This window comes from Sapajus apella, unplaced genomic scaffold, assembly GCF_009761245.1.
Source record: "Sapajus apella isolate SASKATOON/1434 unplaced genomic scaffold, GSC_monkey_1.0 scaffold31, whole genome shotgun sequence".
Lineage (NCBI taxonomy): Eukaryota > Metazoa > Chordata > Mammalia > Primates > Cebidae > Sapajus > Sapajus apella.
This window is the reverse complement of record NW_022436971.1, coordinates 23,619,838-23,640,661: the sequence shown is the minus strand read 5'-3', so window position 1 is coordinate 23,640,661 and position 20,824 is coordinate 23,619,838. Positions and strand designations below refer to the sequence as shown.

Here is a 20,824-nt window from a genome sequence, read left to right as displayed (position 1 = left end):
TGATCGTCGCCACGGAGCGTCCCTGGATGCGTCTGGGATACTCACAGGTGGCCGCTGCCTGCGCATTCCCTGACTCTGCGTAGGTTTTCAGCAAATCTGCCAACCACAGGATTTCACAGTCGCAGTGAAGTGTGTTTGAGTCCAACCGCCTGTGGGAAGGAAGATGCAGTTGGTGAGACATGGGGCTGGTGGGTTTGTCCACCCATCCATCAGCCAGGGCTTCCAGGTCCTGCATCAGGGGACATGAGCCAGGCCTGCCGGGCATGCAGCATCGGACTGGGACATGTCTCGTGGTGGAATCCAAGCCCCAGTGCCCGACTCAGGGAATGACGTAGAGACACACACATCACCAGGAAGAGCCCGGGGAGCACGGTCCCCTCGCCGCACTAACTGGAGAGGCGTGGGTGGTGTAGGGCAGGTGCACACCCAGACATAGGGTGTCACGTTCAAGGTGGAGGAGTGAGCAGGTGGCACAGGTCCGGAAAGTTTGTGAGGGAGACAGGATGGGAGCCACTCACGGAAGTCAGTAACATGAGAACCCCCGCCACAAAACCACCGCCACCCAATGCCCATCATCACGGGCAAGACAGTTCCACACCAGCTCACTCCGTCCTGGGCCTGCTGGGGAAGGGGGGACGGGGCTGCATCTCCCGGCTGGTTCACACCTAAGTCCCCTGAGGTCCAAGCTGACCTGGACAGCTTCTGGTGAACAACACATCCCGCCTCAACAAGGGGAACATGGGCAGGCTGTGCCCGCGCCCTGGGCAAAGCGCTATCTCTGCACATAAGGAAGCAGTTGTCTTGGGGGCAGAGGAGCTCCAGGTAGCAAACACAGGGCAAGAGCTGGAAGAGGCTGGCACTGGACGGAGACAGCCAGGTGGGAAGGGGTCCCCAGGCCCCTCCAGCCGGCCTGCACATTAGAGCGGCTCACACTGGGGTGGAGCCTGCAGAGGTCTGCGTTGTTGGCGGCAATCAGGAGCCTGGCCCTCCTCTTCCTGGGTGGAATTCAGTCTGTGGGGTGGGAAGCCTGCTGGCGGGAAACACGCTCTCTGGCTCTGCTAAGGGTCTCTGTCCCCCTCCCCCCGTTTTTTCCCCTTGTTGCCCAATAAATCCCATTTTCCTCACTCTGCAAATAGTCTGTGAGCCTATATTTTTGTGGCCATGTAACAAGGACCCCATCTTTAACTGAACCAAGGAAAAGTCCTGTGACCGACGTGCTCACTATCAGCCCTCAGGAAGGCAGCCCCGAGTCGCCGCCCTGCAGAGGGGGACGTGATCCCTAGAGTGCTCACCAGAGCTGCAGGGCGAGGGCATCACTTGGGGCCGATGCTGGCTCCATGAGGAAGGGGAGGCTACACCTCCCATCCAAGGTTCTCTGGGACATGACCCCAGAGGGGACGGGAACACGGAGCTGGCCTCGCGACCAGAACCACCCTTCCCTGGTGAGCAGGTACACAGCTCTCAGGTGAGGAGGCCGTGAGGGGACAGTGTCAGCCTTGTGCCCAGGGCACCCAACCTGTGCCCACAGCTGAAGGGCAGTACAGAACCATGGGCATAGGGCAAGACCCGGATGGTAACGTCAGGTATGTGGCATCTGGCCAGTCGGTCCTGGTGGAGTGAGCCGCTCAGAACCTGAGGAAGCACAGGACCCGCCCCCAGCCTTCATCTGCTCTGAAGGACAGCGGGCTATTCAGGAGGTCTGGAGGGGCGGGGCAGCCGGCCGGCCTCCTGGCCTGGGGTTCCGCGGGGACCTGAGGTTCCCCAGGGACCTGACGTTAGAGACTGCTCCCTCTGGGCAGACAGTGGCCAGGACGCGGCGCGCCCTCTGGGCGCAGCTCTGTAAATTTATCACAGAATAGTGTTTGAGCAACTTTAGTGAAGTGAGCAAACAGAAGCGGACCTTGCCAGACACCCAGAGAGAGGCTGAGAACGGAGAGAGGGGAGCTGTCAGCACCACCCCACGGTTACCAGTCTGCCCTGCTCTTGGCTGCTTTCTACAGCATTTTTCTGGTAATTTCTTTCTACTCTCTGTTATCTATCAGATATGGAAGTATTCATCCCGTCTTCCTACCCAGGATGGAGGTTTTGGTTTTTGGTTTTCTTTTGAGATGAAGTCTCGCTCTGTTGCCAGGCTGGAGTCTCGGCTCACTGCAACCTCCGCCTCCTGGGGTTAAGCGATTCTCCTGCCTCAGCCTCCCGAATAGCTGGGACTACAGGTGTGCACCGCCATGCCCAGCTATTTTTTGTATTTTTAGTAGAGACAGGGTTTCACCATGTTGGCCAGGCTGGTCTCAATCTCTTGATCCACCCGCCTCGGCCTCCCAAAGTGCTGGGATTACAGGCATGAGCTACTGCGCCCAGCCCAGGATGTAGTTTTTAGTTTAGCTTGTGATATCTTTATCCTAAAGGAAAAAAAAAATCACAAATAGTTCTGAAGGTCTGTTTTACTCCACTTTCTTTCACTGAAGAGATAAAACAAACAAAAGACCACTCAGGAGTCAGGCTTCTTTCTTGGCATTTTCTGTTTCTTTCTAGTTTGAGTTCACTGCATACACCCAGGAATATCTAACTGAAAATAATCGCTTCAAGACCACGAAGGAAAACACCAAAAGAAGTCACAACTACTAAAACGCCTTAATAATAAGAAATTACCAAGTATAAGGAAAAAGCATATTTGGAAATCTTAAAAAAAGGGTGGAGGCTGGGTGCGATGGCTCACATCTGTAATTCCAGCAGTTTGGGAGGCCGAGCTGGGCGGATCACCTGAGGTCAGGAGTTCTAGACCAGCCTGGCCAACATGACGAAATCCTGTCTCTATTAAAAATGCAAAAATTAGGGGAGTGTGGTGGCAAACACCTGTAATCCCAGCTATTCGGAAGGCTGAGGCATGAGAATCGCTTGCATCCGGGAGGCAGAGGTTGCAGTGGGCTGAGATTGTGCCATTGCACTCCACCCCCGGCAACAAAAAAAAAAAGACCTCCTAAAAAAAAAAAAAAAAGAAAGAAAAAAAGAAAAAAATGGGTGGAGGTCAGCCTCCTTAGTACACTGCAGAAAGAAACAGAATACAGTACAGAAGTCCTTTCTAGACCGGTTTTACTTCTACCAATAAAACATGCACTGTAATTACAAATTAATTGAAGAATTTAAAGATGATTTTTTAAAATGTTGGCTGGACATGGTGGCTCACGCTTGTAATCCCAGCACTTTGGGAGGCTGAGGTGGATAGATAACTTGAGCTTAGGATGTCAAGACCAGCCCAGGCAACATGGCAAAACCCTGTTATTAAATAACAAATAAATAAAATAAAAAAGAAAAACAAAAAAAACCCACAAAATTACAAAAATTAGCTAGGCATGGTGGCATGTGCCTATAATCCCACCTACTCAGCTATCTGGGAGAATTGCTTGAGCCCTGGATGTTGAGGCTGCAGTGAGCTGTGATCATGCCACTGCGCTCCAGCCTGGGCAACAGCGCAAGACCCTACCTGAAAAAAAAATTGAAGTCTTCATCGCCTATCAAAGGATTAACTGCTTGCCACGTTTTCTGAGCCACGTGTTTTTCATTTTGCTTTCTAATGGATTCGATCCATCCTCCATACAGACTCATTCTTTCCAAATCAGATTGTTATCAACATTTCGCAATACTTGAAAAAGAACCAGGCTAACGGATAAGAGAGAGAAGTAAAGCTTTGCAGCAAAGGAAACACAGAAGGTTCTATACTCACAGTCTCTTCATAGATTCCAAGTGATTAAATGTCCCTGGAACTAAATGTGTAATCCGGTTGTTATGTAAAAATCTGTTGAAAGAGATTTTACAACAAACCAATTTTGAAAGATATTTCTTAAAATGTGTAGCAGAGAATATACGCAGTCAAATATATATCAGCTTTAAAAGATCTCTGATTACATGTATTTAATACAAATGAATTCGAAAACAATGTTGTTTACTCCAGCAAAGAAATGGATTTGTTTCCTGTTTTATCAACACACTCAATTAAAGAGAAAATTATAAGCCCTATTTCTGAACTGTTAGACAAGAAATATGGACTTTACATGGAAACAGTTTTCAGGTGTTTAGTAGAGAGAGGCCTTCATCTAAGGCCTTCAAATACGTGACCCTCAGCTCAGGCCAGTGACTGAGGCCAGGGCTCTGTGAATGGAAAGGTGAGGGATTAAACAACACTCACAGCCTCTCAAGCTTCGGGAGATGCTGGAATGACTCTGGGTCCAAAGTTTCTATCTGATTAAAGTGCAGGTATCTAGAGGAATTAAAAGAAAAAAATAGCATAACTTACAATTGAATTTATTTTCTCAGATCCAGATTTTTACTCAAAATTTTTTTTCTTTGTCATTTCAAATTCGGATATCAATAGGTAGCTCGCTAGACTTCCTACACTGTGTGGAAAATACATAAAATAATGAAATGATTAGATAAATACAATGAGCACTGGGCACAGACGTGCGCCTAAGTGACTGGATATGGGTGAGCAGGGCCTGGAGGTGCCCACTGGGCTCCTTTACACTCCGTGAGAACGGCGTTGCTGACTCAGCCCAGCCATTTCCACCTCCAAAAGATGTGGGGAAAAGCAAACATCAAAAGCATAACTTCACTGAAAGCACACACATAAACACGCGAGTCCCGTCCCTCAGATCTTCTAACTTGTATATGAATGTACCAGGGGCATTTTCACTTCGGCACAGAGTATGCTGTCAGATACGAAGATATCCCTCAAGACCACAAAGGAAACACACAAAGAATGTCACCCGCGCTTCTCCACCAGTCCTGAAGGGTTAAGTCAGAGGGCGCCTTTCCTCGGGTGCCCTTGATGGCACCGAATTCCGGGGTCTCTGTTTCTTTCCACGGCACCTGTCTCCAAACTTGTACAATGTACGCCTTTGGTACAGCTCGTTCTTTCTAATGTTTCCTGAACACGAATTTTCTCACTTTGAAAAGTGGGTTTTCCTCTCAAGTCAAACACAAAGTCAGGCCTCTCCCTGGAGTGCTCTGCTGGGAGACCCCCTCCTGAACATTCCGGCATCCACTAGCACGCATTCTAAATGACGACTTCAGGAGGCCAGCGTTGAGTGACAGAAGCAGCACGCCCGCGGGGAGTGGTCGTTGTAACGCCACAGGAAGGAAGCGTCCTCAGAACGCATGCCCGAGAATCAGGTCTGTGGGCATCCTGAGACCACCGTCACCGCCAGGGCACCAGAGTGCGGCTGCCATCACCCACCCTGCCCCTGCGCCAGCTTCCCAGGCAGCACCCACACGGGCCACGCTGAGTCTCTGCGGACACCTGCAGCCAGAGGGCCCCAAACGCAGACCCTCCCTGCCCCTCCCCTGGGACAGGTCTGGGCCCAGCACTCCACGCACGAATGGGAAACATGAGGGAAGGAAAATCTGGAGCAGGAAGAGGAGGAAAATCACTGTTTGTGAGCATGATGGGCGGGCACATGGCACAGGGCCCAAGGGAGGCAGACCCCAACAGAATCCCTGGAGCCCCGTCTCTGCCAGCAGCATGCTGACAGGGCACCTGTGTTTTTTTGGGGTCCTTAGCCTTTCGCAGCCCACGCCAGTTGGGGGTCAGATGAGACACCTAGGCACCACTACCCCATGGAGGCTGTGAGCTGCCCCGGGAGGTTTCAGGGCCGCAGGCAGGGTGGAGTTCCCCGGGCAAAGGCCAGAAGGCCGAGGAGAGCTGATGGGGGAAGGAAGTGGGGATCTCAACCCCACAGACAGCGGACGCTGGCAAAATCCCTCCACCCACACTGCAGTGCAGGCTGGCCAGAGGTACGAGGGAGCACGGCTGCACAGGTGCTAAAGGAAATACGGTCCAGGGACCACAGGATCTTAGGGGTCCTGGGGCTCCGCACAGCCGGGGTGTTTTACACCCCTCCCTGAACAGCTGAGGACACAGAGGACCACAGATAAGAAATCACTCCCCAAGGATGCCGAAGTCACCACTGAATTCAAATGCACGTTTCCCGACTGGCCAGGAGTGTTTTCTGACCTGTGTCCACAGCTTCCTAAGGAGTCTTTCCGGATCAGAGTTACTCAGTGCCCCCAGGGGCTGCCTCTGCGGGCTCCAGGGAGTCCCGCATTCCGGCTCCCAGCGCCACTAGGAATGCATGTTTTCAACAGTTCCAGGCTGCAGAGCACATCCTAGGAAGGGGTGCAGGAGGCAAGGTCTGCACAAGCCATCCTCCCTGGACACACAGCACCTGGCCAGTCTCTCACTGAGGTCTAGATGGACTTGCTTATCTCCTTCCCAACAGCTCCCTGCCTGCCTGAGGGTGGGGGCTGGGCGGCCCTCAGGCTCACTATACAGGCTTCACTGCACAGAACCCAAGCTGCAGCACCAGAGACCCCAGCTCACCTAACCCTGGGTGCTGAAGGCAGCCTGGCCAGCTCAGGAAGCTCTCCCCAGCATCCAAAAGTTTCTGGAACACCTATTTGGTGATTCCCAAATGCTCTTCGTGTTCAGCCTCATTTCTGCCCTGACTTGCCCTTTTCTTCCTTAAAAATATCACTGGACTCACCCAGCACCAAGCCAGATGAGCATCTTCCGACCCACTCAGGATCTAAGAACGGTCTGCGATGAAGAATTTCTCACTCCCACTGAGTGAAATGCTTGCTGCATATGAGAACTTGCTTCTTGGCAAGCTCCTCCTATGTCTGGGGGTTCCCTGGGTACCTCCACGTGTCTCTGTAATGAGCTGCACAGTCCTTCTCTGTACACAAGACGATCTCTTCCCAAAGCTCCCCACGCCCTGTCCCTGCTCACTTGAATAAACACACACTTCGGGAAACACGAGCACTGTGGTCCTCAGGGCGCTTCGTCCCCAAGTGGTCTCTCCCCGGCACCGCCTGGTCTCAAACGCGCTGACAACATTGCTGTGTCCGGTCAGCCAGTGGCCCGTGACCACAGACCAGCAGCTGCGGCAGGAGGACGTCACGCCACATCACAGCCGACAGCTGTTTCCATCCGCACCCCAAAACCAGGACAACTTGCAGCTCCGCAAGAGTGGGCTCAGCTTGCCGAGTGAAAAATGGCAGGCTGTGCAAACAAACAGGAACGAGCCCTCCTTTTCACCAGGACCTTGTCATGAAAAATCAACATGCTGACTTCACGGCAAAGGGCAACATCACGCGTGGCCACAGAAACTAAGAGCGTTTCATTACACGCCACCCACACTAACTAGAACTACAAGGGAAGAGAGGCTTTCCTCAATAATGGAATCACAATGGGAGAGATTCAGCTTCACACGTTCACAGTCACAATGAGGGGCAGTGAAGGTGGCAAAGTGCCCTCCCATCCCTGGCACCCTGGGCATTTACCCGGTGAAGGATGCCTTGATCAGACTCGTGTGCCTGCCTGTCTCTCCCCTAACATGTGACACGGGTTCCATCCAGCCTACTGTCCTTGGTGTCAGGAGGGCATGGCCCAGGGCCTGGTGCCGCCGTAGGGGAGACCAGCGATGCCTCCTGAGGGTGGGTGGCGGGCTGGCTGGGTGGAAGCTGGGGCGGGGGGCGAAGGACCCGCCCATCCCTGATTTTCCGTCTTCATGCAGGTCCTCCCGCACCTCAGGCAGCGCAGTCATGCATCATGCAAACAGCAAGCTCAGAGCACTGGTCCCTACAGGAGGAAAGGAGCCAGCGGCACCCAAGACTAAAGCACGAACAGGAGGGGCACTTACAGTTGCTCTAGAGAGGCAAGTCCCTTAAACGCTTGCCTGTCAATTGACTGGATCTCATTCTTGTACAGATAGCTGAAACAAGAAACATTGGGGAGCATTAGCACACAGACAGGAGGTCAAACTTCAGACGGAAAAGAAGAATTGCATTGACACACGGAGACCGTTTCAAAATGAACGGCAGTATTAGAATGCAACCGGGCCACCTGCACTGTGACAACACTGCCTCTCCCAGGGGCTTCCCTTCCCTCAAATCTCAAGTGGGCCAAAAGCAACCAGTGCCCGCTGAAGGTGACCAAGCCCTGCTAGGGGTTTTTCAGGTAATTCACAGACCCAAGACTACGGCTGATGAATTGCCCACAATACATTTGCTTCAAAGCCTTAAAAAGAAAATCATTTTCCACAGGCATGTATAATGCATTGGTTATAAGATTCTAAAACTGATATTGACATGTCTGTAAAATACCTAGAAATAATCTGGGGAGTAGACAATATGAAGACCGAATGTCTCTTGAATAACTCACCACTGGAACCATTCTTATAAAACAGAAGCATCAAAGGCTATCGGAAGAGCCACACAATTTGTATAAAGTGCTTGATAATCTCAATAGAAGAATCCTATTTGCTAACATATTGACTTGGAATGTCAGTGTCCATACATCGAGCTCTGGGAATACGACCACACTCTCACTCCGTACTGCCTGGGGCTGAGCGGTCCCGGTAGAGACTATGCCGCCCACAGAGGCCTGCCTGCACAGAGAACATGTGCCAAGCCTGACCTGACGGATGGAGGCTGAAAATTTCCACACCAAAGTATCACAATTCCAAAAAGAGCCACGAAACCACGTGCATCGGACCCATCCATCTCCGACGTGACGTGGTCCGCCATATCACAGTGCTGGGCCAGCAGCTTGCGGGTCCCCAAGAAGGCTGTGAATCTGTGTCTGTGCCCAGACATGGGGACACCTGCCACTACCGTCCCTTAGAATCCCTGGGCTCCATCTCTGATACAGAAGACGGGCAAGTCAAAATCCACGCTTTTCCTACTTTTCAAATTCAGGCAGACACGTCTCTTAGAAACTGATGGCTTAGGGCTGGGTTTCAGCTACTTGCTCCACTCCATAAACATTTTTTGTCTTAATGCTTACAATATTAAATAACTCATATCCAGAAGGGCCGAGTGTTTGACTGGGATGAAATTAATAACGTCAGGGGCAGGATGCAGTTTCACAGGACCTGCACTGCCAGCCCGAGTTCTTACAGCCCAGCTAAGCAGATCTCACTTCCTCCCTCTGTGCAGATTTGCAGAGCTGATCTCATCAAGAGTTACAAGCCTTCACACGAACCGACCAGAACTCCCCAGCGACCCAGAGCCCAGTGCCCGCAGCAGAGGCCTGGCAAGGTCCCCACTTCTCCAGGCCACAGGCGTGGGATCCTTGAACTCCCACCGAACGCCTGGGTCTCAGTTTCCTCTGCTCTAAAACGGACAGAAGCCGTTTAGTATATATATATATAAAGCTCTTAGAATATGGCCCTGTACATATTAACGGCTGTTCACATGTGAGTTGTTAACAATACTTCTGGAGAAGGCAAGTTTAAATGTAATTTTCTGTGACCATTTCTTAAACAAACAAACACAAATTATCAAGGAGAACATCACATTAGATGCACTTTAAAAAATGAAAGGAAATGAATCTTTTTAAAGAATACATAGGACAACTGAATCAAACATGTATGAATGTATCTTTATAAAGATATTGGAATGCAATTTGTTTTATAATAGGTATTTATCATAATAATAAATTGTGATTTTCTGCTTCATCATAGAGCTGACCCTTGATGAGTCCGAACTGTCTCAAGAAATAATTTCATTAAAAAATGCGAACTGAAGGGAAGGCTTATGCCCTACTAGAAGTAACTGAAGTTCCAAGAAATAAGAATTACTCAACTTTCACAAGTATACTTTGGTACTGACTCAATATACAAGGCTGAAATAATCAAAAAATTTCAGGAGGGTTCTTAAGCACATAGGTTACACACAGTTTAAATCACAGCATTTAAGTCTTACAGTTTCCTAAATCACAGTTATCAAATGCACCCACCAGTGAGAGCTGAGGAGGCAGAGGCGGCAGCTGCTGTATAAAGGGGTCCCCCGGCCTCTCTGGACAGTTCCCTGCTCTGCCCTGGTCTTTAGTCTGTTTCTGAGTCATGACCTACGGACCCTTCACCACCAGTCTGTCCTTCCTCCACCCCAGTGATCTGTGTCCTCTGCGGCCAGGGACACCACAGCTTGTTACCAAGGGAGAGAGGAAAGAGTTTGGGGTGCAGGTGCAGCAGAGGAGGTCGGACAGTGAAAACACCTCCCAAACAACTTCACTTTGAACACGTTTGCTAAGTTGCTCTTAATGATTCAAAACCAGTAACAAAAAATAAAATAAAATATTTTAAAAACGCTGTTAAACCTATTAAACACACATCCACACACACAAGGAATGCTGGCTGTCAGCTGACTGCACCTACTTTCCAGGAAACAAAAGCCCTCTTCTGGAGCTTGCACAACACTCGAAATACCAAAAAAGAGAAAAGGGTAAATAAACAAAGAAAAGGCCTGTCTCTCATTTTAGAAATGTGGGGCAAGGCTTAGTCATGTTTATATGAAGTTTAAAGTTGACATCCTACTCCGACAATGATGGAGGGGAAAAGCGGGCATGTAACACTGTCAAATATCTTCACGGAGGAAACACAGAGCCAGACAGAGCCGGAGTCCAAGCGGATTTCAGAATATACATCAACAATAACAAGACGGCTTTGTTTTAAAAAGCAAAATAACCAGAGCATTAGGACAAATACCTAATGCATGTAGGGCTTACAACCTAGATGAGAGGTTGATGGGTGAGCAGACCACCACGGCACAGGTATACCACGGAGCAAACCTGCACGTTCTGCACACGCATCCCAGAACTTAGTAAAATAAAATAAAAAAAAAAATTAAATCAAATAAAAAACAAATACAATTTAAAAATCAAAATAACCTAAACATGTTTTGGTTCACTTATGATATACATTTCCAATAAAAATAGCCGAAATAAGTCACTGTTATTAAAAACAGCGCTCTTTGAAAGTGACTAAGTCTTAAAAGAATGATCTGCTAGAAGCACACGACACATCCTTCTACTGTGCATCCTTCAGCATCTCCGATTTTACAGCAAGCACGTGTGTGACTGAGACTAGACCAGCACTTCCCATGAAGCTCGTTTTCTAAACTGCAAAACTGATTTCAACAAGCAGAAGATGCGTTAAATGAAAATAAATCGATTAAAATCAGTTTTTAAAAGTGAAATAAAATTTAACCACACAAAAATAAGACGTGAAATCACTTAGAGAAAGACAAGAAAATCTGCAGGAATTAGTGACATTTCACCGCCATTAATTATTTAGATTTTACATTTCACCTACAGCTGGAAAGGCAGCTGGAAACGATTTTGACAGCTGCTATTTTGCAAAACACCTGTCAGCTGTTCCTATCGACAACTGAGTGTGTCACCACTTCCCCCTCTGGAAGCGTCATCATTACTTCTAGAGCAATTTTCAGAGGCTGTGCATTTTAATTTTATGCAGTGCATTTTACTAAGGCTTGGTGATGAATCACTAAAAATCACATAATGTAGCACTTTATCAACGACAACCTATTTTTGTAATCCCAGCTAAATTTTTACTCACCTTCTGAAAATAAAACCTCATTTAAATGGATATATTTATAATAACTCACAAACAGCACAAAATTTACCTCTATTTTTAAGTATAATCTAAATATAGATATCATAAGTTTTTAGGTTAAAGAACTGATCATTAACTTACAGATATTTTAAATTTTCCAAGTCTTCAAATGCTCCACTAGGTATCCTCTTGATCTGATTATTATTGAGAAGCCTATGAAAGAGAGTCAATCAGAATTTTTAAAAACAACAGAAAACAAACTTCAAAGTTGTATTAAAACATTCCAACAGCCTTGGAAAAGGTCATATAATAAAACTCAGTAACAGACTCGCTGTCAACATTCAATGAACGCTGAATTCGCGCGGGACAAAACACGGCTTTAGTGTTTAACCATCATCATGAAAAAGTTGCTCAGCCATGGTGTCCGTGCCACTCCACAATTTCCACCTTTTGACACAGTAAGAAAAAACTCCTTCCCTCCTATAGAAAGGAGTTTATTCCTTTATCCTGCTGTCTCTTAGACTTTCTGTTTCAGCCAGGGCTGCGGCCAGTGCTAAGGCAGTCATGGGAGGAGGGCGGTCTGGGTGGGCGGGCAGGACAGCAAAGGTGGGCCCTGTGACCCGTGCTCCATTCATGTGCACAGACAAGGACCTGGTGAAAGAGGCCCCAGGCCTCTTGACCCTGGTGGCCCAGGCGGTCCCTGCTCCCCATGACCCTGCCCTTACGCCATGTGCTCAGTCCTGGTGCAGAAGGGAACTAGCTTCTGCTGCACTGGGCGTGTCCTGCAGAGCCTGGGGTCTGCACAGCAGCACTGGACCCGGCCCGGCCTGCTCCCTCCGGGCATCATGGGACTCGCTTCAGTCCACTCCACGCGCAGAAGCAGCACTGTCCTGCTCAACCTTGTCACAGAGGAGGTGCAGGAGCACACAGAGGACAGCCTGACCCCAGCAAGGGCAGAGCGACTCTGGAGCAAGTGACCCATGTGAAGGCCACGGGCAAGCTCAGCGGTCAGCATGGGTCCCAGTGTAGGCACACAGCCATGACACGGGACACACACTGGCCACGGTCCTGCACTTTCCACCCTCACTTTCCTTCTCTACTTTTCCCCACCATGCCTACTGATTGTGGATGATGAGTTCACCTGCAGGTAAATGACATATTGATTTCTGTTTTCCTATTAGTTTCCAGTAGAATATTTCTACTCACAAGGTGTTCAGGTTCCTCAGCCGCCTGAATGCCCCAGGTTGGATCTCTCTGATTCTGTTAAAGCGAAGATCTCTGTGAAGAAACAAGGAAGGTATTATGTGAAAAAAATCTACAAACATCGTTACTTCTTCGCTGTTCTTAGTTTCAAAATAGTGACAATGCATTTAAAATATTCAACCACCCACTTCACTCCTTACATGAATCTCTTTTCACTGAGGCCAGTAAGTACATGAATATTTATCTCAATGGTGGGACAACATTGTCACAGTACAGAATTTTTGAAAACAGTAATTATGGGGAAAAAAGTTACATGAACCACCTGAACACCCTATCTTTGGCAACCCCCCGGAAAATGTCGTGTTGGTAAGTCTTAATAAACATAGGTGAGGTCTGACAACTTTCAAGAAGAGAGTCACTCCACCTGTGCAACTGAGGAAACACTTCAGAGTATACGCCAATGATTTCACGAGCGGGAATTTGGCTGTTCCTCAGTCAACTACCTGAAGTGTTCCCTTTATGAGATTTAAGCTGAATGCCTCAAAACCACGAAAGTGAATTCAGCATGCTAACCGGGGAAAATAGGCTCTCTCACATATGGGTTTCACCCTAATGATTCCAAACAAGTATTTTCAGTAAAGTTAAACTTCCACTGTTCAAGCAGTTATTCATATTTCGGGGGTGCAGAGAGGTTCCAAATAGCCCATGAGAGACCAGAGGGTGCGCCAGGATCAACACAGAGACTGAATCTGGGGCTCGACGGAGAGGCGCTTTCTTTCCTGCTGACGCCATGCTCAGGCAGAGCAAGCTGGAGAGGCCTCCACCGTCGAGGACACAGGCCTGGGGGCAGGACAGGCAGTCAGGTCGGAGGCCTGAAGGCAGCAAGGGGAAGTGTGGAGACGCAGAGGCACTGTTAATACAGTTACATTAAAACTATAAGTTGAACAGATATAGAAGCCACTGAGAAATAAACAGAAAGACCAATTTCTTTACCAAACACTCTTAGGAAAATTAAAATTCCTTACTCACAGGTCCAGTCCCTTTCCATATAGTCCAGTAGGGATGGGTATGGGATTGGAACTGTGTCTCCCCAAAATTCACATGTGGAAGCGCTCAAGCCCCAGTGCCTCAGACGGGACTAAGTTTGGTCATTAAGGGATTGCAGGTAAGGTAAGGTCAGTAGGGTATCCTAACACAACATGTTCGTGACCTTTTAAGGAATCTGATTATACTATCCCAATGTAATAATCCTTGTCAGCAGTTTGTAGAATTGGCTCTGGTTTATGGCTCAATAAAATACTTCAAAAAAAGTATGTGTGTCACTGACAGTAGCAGCATCTAGCCTGGGAGTCAGCGAGTGAAGCTGTCCCTCCCAGCCCCGCCCCATGCTGTGGGTCCAGTTCTCCCAGAGAAGGAGAAGGCGGATCCGCTCTGCCCATCGGGCTCTCCTGGCCATCATTCCACACTGTGCCCTCACACCTGGCTCACTTTCCTCGGTGATGCCCACTGCCCACCAACAGCCTTCTCACACGCACCCTCCCCTGCACTGCCATGTCCTTTTTAAATAGATGAGATTTTAATTTACATTCATGTTCAGAATATCACTAGTGGCTCCACGTACTCTCCACGTAGGAGCTGCTGAAAGTCAGAGCTGCCAAAACTGGGAGGCGGTGCTGGAGGAGGACACTGGAGGGTAAAGCAGCCGTCCAGGATGCCCACTCATCCACACGGAAAACAAGGACCAATGCAGACAAGGGGAGAACTGGGACCAGCTGCAATTTCAGGATAAACAAATGATTGCAAAGAAGCTCCCGCACCTGAGACCCAGCAAGCAGAGGGGCTGCCCAGCATGTGAACAGGTAAGAAGGCTGTCCTGGAGGGCCCAGCCACGTGCCACAGGTTAGAGAAGAAATCAACCCCGACCACACCGAATCCAGAAACCAGGCTGCACCTCCAGAGCACAGGATGGAGCAAGCACCACTTGCTCTGACTCCCTGTTCCCCGTGGGAACCCACATGCAAGCCCCAGAGGAGGCAACGCAACAACGTGGAAGCTGGAGAGCGAGATGTGGACTTGGCCACGGGATCCTGGGGAGGCTGCAGGAACAGCTGCAAACCCAGCCTCCCGACGTGCTGTGGACTTGGCCAAGGAGCCTGGGGAGGCTACAGGAACAGCTGCAAACCCAGCCTCCCGACGTGCTGTGGACTTGGCCATGGGAGCCTGGGGAGGCTGCAGGAACAGCTGCAAACCCAGCCTCCCGACATGCTGTGGACTTGGCCAAGGAGCCTGGGGAGGCTGCAGGAACAGCTGCAAACCCAGCCTCCCGACGTGCTGTGGACTTGGCCAAGGAGCCTGGGGAGGCTACAGGAACAGCTGCAAACCCAGCCTCCCGACGTGCAGGTCTTTCGCCAAATCTGAAGTCGGATCCACCAAACCCCTGGCGTGATGGGCAGAGAGGTGCCGTCCCATATACAAGCCCCTGCGCCCTGGGTCTGTGCACCTGAGAGGTGGCCAGTTTTGAGCAAAAGTGCAAAACTCACACTGGACCTCAAGGACTTCCTACAAACAACAGAACATAAGTATATCTTCCATAACTTTCATGTTGAGTACACGCTGAACTATGTACAAGTTTTGCATGCAGGGTTAATTAAAACATTTTTAAAATTAACTGTTTCTTTCTAATTTTTTTTCACAGACTGACCGCAAAATGTTAAATTACAAAAGTAGTTATCACGGTATTTCTGTGGGATGGCACTGGCCTAGTTAAGGGGATCATTTCACAACCTGCTTACAGCAGTTAGACCTCCCACCACATTCTTAGCCAGGCTACCAAAAAAGACTTCTAGTATGAAAAGGGCAAAACAGAGGGTCCCCTTTACTGCAAAGGGGGTTATCTTAACAGACAAAGTGAAACAATGAAAAAAGAATCAAACTGAAATTCTAGAACTGAAAAATGTAATAGCTGAAATGAAAAGTTCATTGTACGGACTTAACATACTTATTAATGCAGAGGGGAGTGAACTTGGGAGCTACTAAACATTAGAAATGATCTCATCTGAGGAACAGAGATAAAAAGACACTCATACACCAACATTACACACGCACGTGTTCATCTGCATGTGTGTGTGTGTTTACACTTTCTGTCTGACACCACAGCACATGAAAGGAGCTAGAAAGATTGCCACCAAACGGGAGCATATGTTTGGGGTGGGCTGACTTACATACAGCTACATCTGCACGCATGTCACTGGGGCGAACTGGAGCTGCCTCAGAAACCTGCCTCCTCCAGAGCAACAGAACGGGCAGGGGGTCCAGGTCCTCACGGCTCTGTCCCCGAGGACAAACTCAGAGCATTAAGACACCACAGACATGGGAAACCAATGTTCCTTTCAAATATGAACCCCATCTTCAAGGGCATGAAGACAAACGCAAGGGCTGATTTTTGCCTAAATCACTTTTCAAGGTGCCAGATGCTAGAGAGGTCAGGAGGGGTCTGCACGCCACACAGCAGCCAGGATTCTGCTGTTCCACAGCAGCACTTGGGAGCCTGTTCGAAAAGCAAACCCCACGCACCGCCCCAAATCTCCAGAATCAGAAGCTCTGGGAGTGGGTCCCAGTAACGTGGGTTCTGATAAGATTTCCAGATGATTCTAAGCAAGGTAAAGTTTGAAAGGCATTGTTCTGCAGGAATGCTGAAGGTGTAATGCAAATACACACTGTGTATATCGTTAAGTGTGCTTGAGTGTGAGTCGATACAGGAAAGGCATTTGCACACATGCACACTCACAAACACTAGCAGTGGCATCTGCTCATTTCCTCTGCCTTTCTTCCACATCTGATCCTCAGCTTACTGGCCATTATTGGCATAAAGCTTACAATCAATGTAAAGCTAAACTCTCCCATTAAAAAGTTCTTAAGTCTAAGAGCAGGATATAAGGGCTCCCCATGTCCTAACTTTGAAAGTGACGTTTGCACATGTCTGGGTGGAACAGGCGTGTGGGGACGCATTTGATCCCTGCGTTATGCACCCACGTATGACTCCATTACTTGACAAGCAGAATTATTATTTTAACAACCATAATAAATATTTCCACAAATAATCCTAACTGGGGGGAAAAAAAACCTTCCCCAAACCTTGAAGATTTAAAGAGCACTTCAACAAGCCTTCCTTGGCTCTTCTGGAGAGCTCCATGCTCCCACCCACCTCCTGTAGTGCTGGCTCCCCAAGGGGCTGCGGGTGCTGGAGAGGGACCCTGGGCAGATGTGACCGCGTGGCCCTGGCTGTGTGCCACATGCCAATAAGTGGGGCCACTGGGTCACCTGCCGCCCACAGCCTGCTGGACCACTTCCCCCAACAAGCAAGGGGTTCTGGCACTCCCTCCATGAAGTAAGTTGACATGATTAGAATGGAGATAGATTCTAGAAAGTTCTGGGAAACCTGTAAGTGGAGTGATTACTAAAGCGAGTGGAACACAGATGAACATTGAGGGCTGACATCAGATGGGGCATCCGCGAGCTGTCGCCGACATCAGACGGGGCAGCCGCGAGCTGTCGCCGACATCAGACGGGGCAGCCGTGAGCTGTTGCTGACGCCAGGGCCAAAGCCTCAGGAGATGGCAACACAAATGCCACACCCCTGCCTGGGCAAGTGTGAGGCGTGCATCCCTTCTAAAGCCTGGGCCCTAAACCAGAAAGCACCAATCACAATAAGCACCGGCAAACAAGGTCACGGAAGGAGGAGGTGCTTGAGTGTGAAAAGTGCTGCATGAACTGAAAAACTCTGCAAATATCCGCCACAGCATCCCCTTCAATCCCAGTGGATCTTGTCAGCGCGTTCGCCGAGTACCCGAAGCAGGTGTCAGAGCAGCCTCTGAACAGCCGGCACCCAGAGAAGACGGCGATGTGGACAGGGAATCCCTCGAGGGCTCCGCGATGGCGACCGTAGGGCAGGGTCACCCCCACCTCAGAGGGACAGAGAATCCTGGGGAAGCGAGCAGCCCACGAAGGAACAGCAAATGAAGGTGGCTGACGCGGGGAGGGAGGACAGGACAAGTCCCAGGTTAGAAGAAACCCCTTTCCTTGACAAATAAGAATTTAGGAACTAAGAAAGATGAGGTAACTTGCCTCGAGTCAGTCGGTCTCTAAGTGGCAGAACCAGAAAAGCAATTAGATTCAGCCCGGTGTTCTCTTCTCAGTGTGAAAATCGCTCTCACTGAAGGCATTTCAAGAGGCTCATCCTCCCTGGTAGAATTCAGGAGACTCCGCCACTTACATTCAGGAGTGCTCCCAAGTGTGAGAGCAGGGCCGCTGCCTCTGACCTACTTAGGGAGCCTGGGCACCCGCGCAGGAGCCTGCGGTAACCGTGACGCGGGAGCCTGCGGTAACCGTGACGCGGGAGCCTGCGGTAACCGTGACGCGGGAGCTATGAAGTTTTCAATGTAGAGTCTCAACAACAGAACTCAGGTTCATTTGCATTTTACATTTATAAAGCAAGTGAAGAGTCAAGGAGTTAGTTTTTGCATTTCCTTTTGTTTTCTTGTTAATATTTCCATTATTCTCAAATCTTAATGTACTAAAAACCCTACCAGAAAAAAAATGTCAAGAATTGTAGTGTTTGGAATGAAACATCAAAGTACAGGTTCACACTCAATATCAAAATCACAAGTCACTGCAGAACTGCAGAATAGTTACAGGTTAGAACTAAAAGGAAGCTTGGAAATCCAAGTTTTAATCTAATTTCCTCCAGGGATTTTTTGCCATTAGGTTCCCTTTCACAGCAAAATTAATCTGTAATGCTTAATTTAATCATGACAAAGGTATGAACTTTAAAAAGCAGTCATTAAAGAATGTTTTATAAAGTTTATTCTACTATAATATTAACCTTCCATAACACTAATTTTTAAAATAAAACAATCTTGACTTTTCCCATATGCAAAAGTCTCAGATGTGTTAATTCATTTTTTTTTTGAGATGGAGTTTCGCTCTTGTTACCCAGGCTGGAGTGCAATGGCGCGATCTCGGCTCACCGCAACCTCCGCCTCCTGGGTTCAGGCAATTCTCCTGCCTCAGCCTCCTGAGTAGCTGGGATTACAGGCACGCGCCACCAGGCCCAGCTAATTTTTTGTATTTTTAGTAGAGATGGGGTTTCACCATGTTGACCAGGATGGTCTCGATCTCTTGACCTCGTGATCCACCTGCCTCGGCCTCCCAAAGTACTGGGATTACAGGCGTGAGCCACCGCGCCTGGCCTAATTCATTTTTAAATACAAAAAAATTAAAAATTTGTCTGGGCCTGATGGCTCACACCTATAATCCCAGCACTTTGGGAGGCCGAGGCGGGCGGATCACCTGAGGTCAGGCGTTCCAGACCAGCCTGGCCAACATGGGAAAACCCTGTAGCTACTAAAAATACATAAAATCAGCTGGGCATGATGGTGCATGCCTGTAATCCCAGCTACTCAGAAATTAGCTGGGCATGATGGTGCATGCCTGTAATCCCAGCTACTCAGGAGGCTGAGGCAGGAGAATTGCTTGAACCCGGTAGGGGGAGGTTGCAGTGAGCCGAGATTGCACCATTGAACTCCAGCCTGTCTAACAAGAAACTCCATACACAAGTGCACACATACACACACACACACACACACACACATGAATTTGCCAACAAATTCAAAGCTACACACTACATTGTTTGGATCAAGAACCAAAATTATCTCAATTATGAAATGAGAATTGACTCGAGCCAGGGCATCAGAATTTAAGAAGTTACTCTCATGACGTGATGATGGGAACTCTTGCCTTTTGCTCTTTCCTGAGCTAGCTGTATATGATAGATGGGCTTATGCTTCCAACTAACTGGAGCCAGGGTGACCTGCAAACATTCCCTACATACTATGCATTTCAGAGGTGAATTGTTTTTATTCTCGATACATTTTATTATGACTTCATCTTTATTGTCTGGATTTTTATTTTTTATTTATGTTTGAGACAGTCTCACTGTTGCCCAGGCTGGAGTGCAGTGGCCATGATTTCAGCTCACCGCAATCTCCGCCTCCCAGGTTCAGCAATTCTCCCGCCTCAGCCTCCTGGGAGCTGGGAACACAGGAGCCTGCCACCCTGTCTGGCTAATTTTTGTATTTTTAGTAGACACAGAGTTTCACCTTGTTGGCGAGGCTGGTCTTGAACTCTTGACCTCCAGTGATCCACCCGCCTCAGCCTCCCAAAGTGCTGGGATTGCAGGAATGAGCCACCACACCCAGCCATTGTCTGGAATTTTTAAAAGTACTTTGTGCATCTTAACCTAAGATTTTTGATCACATTTGGATCACAATATTAAAAATCATCTTGAGGCTAATGGCAGAATTATTCTCATTTTAAACTCTTCATTAAGGTACAGGATTTCAACACAAACGTGCCTTCCAGAAGTAAATCACAGCGACGATGTTGTGGCTCTTTGTCACGCGTGTCGCTCAGCAGTGAGAACACACAGGATACCGCAATACAACCAAGGCCAGGAGGGTTGGCTCACACCTGTAATACCGGCAATGTGGGAGGCTGAGGTGGGCAGATCCCTTGAGATCAGGAGTTTGAGATCAGCCTGGCCAACATGGTGAAATGCTGTCTCTACCAAATGTACAAAAAATTAGCTGGGTGTGGTGGCGCACACCTGTAATCCCAGTTACTCAGGAGGCTGAGGTGGGAGAGTTGCTTGAACCTGGGGGGGCGGAGGTTGCACTGAAATGAGATTGTGCCACTGTACTCCAGCATACACAGCAAAACTCCGTCTCAACAACAAAAAATCAATACAACCCAAAGGCTCTTAGGCTCTGCTGCTTCAGAAGGGCAAATACGTAAAGCGCTTTACTGATTTTAAAGGTTGGAATTACAATCAATGCCACACGCCCTCTCCCAGGATGAATGTAGGAACAGAAGCCCCCACCCCTGACCCCACTGGGAAAGGTGGGAGGCTGAGCCCTGCCTCCCCATGCCCGTCTTGCTGGAAGTGGGAGCCTGTGGGAGTTTGAAACGCCGCAGCCCAAAGCCAGGCAATGTGGCCTTCCATTAACATTCGCCTGACCCAAAATCACTTTAGTGCTTCCTACTAATGACTGCCTTTCATCACTGAAGGACACCCAGAGCTTGTGTCCTGAGAGTGAGAGGCGGCACTGCCTTACCATGGGGGTGCTCATGGAAACCCATGCACTTCACCCAGA

At 48.8% G+C, this 20,824-nt stretch overlaps 1 protein-coding gene across 1 annotated transcript in view; it reads right to left on the bottom strand.

Moving 5' to 3' along the window:
• PXDN (peroxidasin) overlaps nt 1-20,824 on the bottom strand; it is a 94,484-nt gene that overhangs the window by 41,246 nt on the left and 32,414 nt on the right. Inside the window, exons 2-7 of the mRNA XM_032294302.1 lie at nt 12,618-12,689; nt 11,553-11,624; nt 7,698-7,769; nt 4,187-4,258; nt 3,725-3,796; nt 2-149 (exon numbers count right to left, since the gene is read on the bottom strand). Of these exons, the coding sequence (XP_032150193.1) occupies nt 2-149; nt 3,725-3,796; nt 4,187-4,258; nt 7,698-7,769; nt 11,553-11,624; nt 12,618-12,689 (508 nt within the window). The remainder of the gene's footprint in view (nt 1; nt 150-3,724; nt 3,797-4,186; nt 4,259-7,697; nt 7,770-11,552; nt 11,625-12,617; nt 12,690-20,824) is intronic.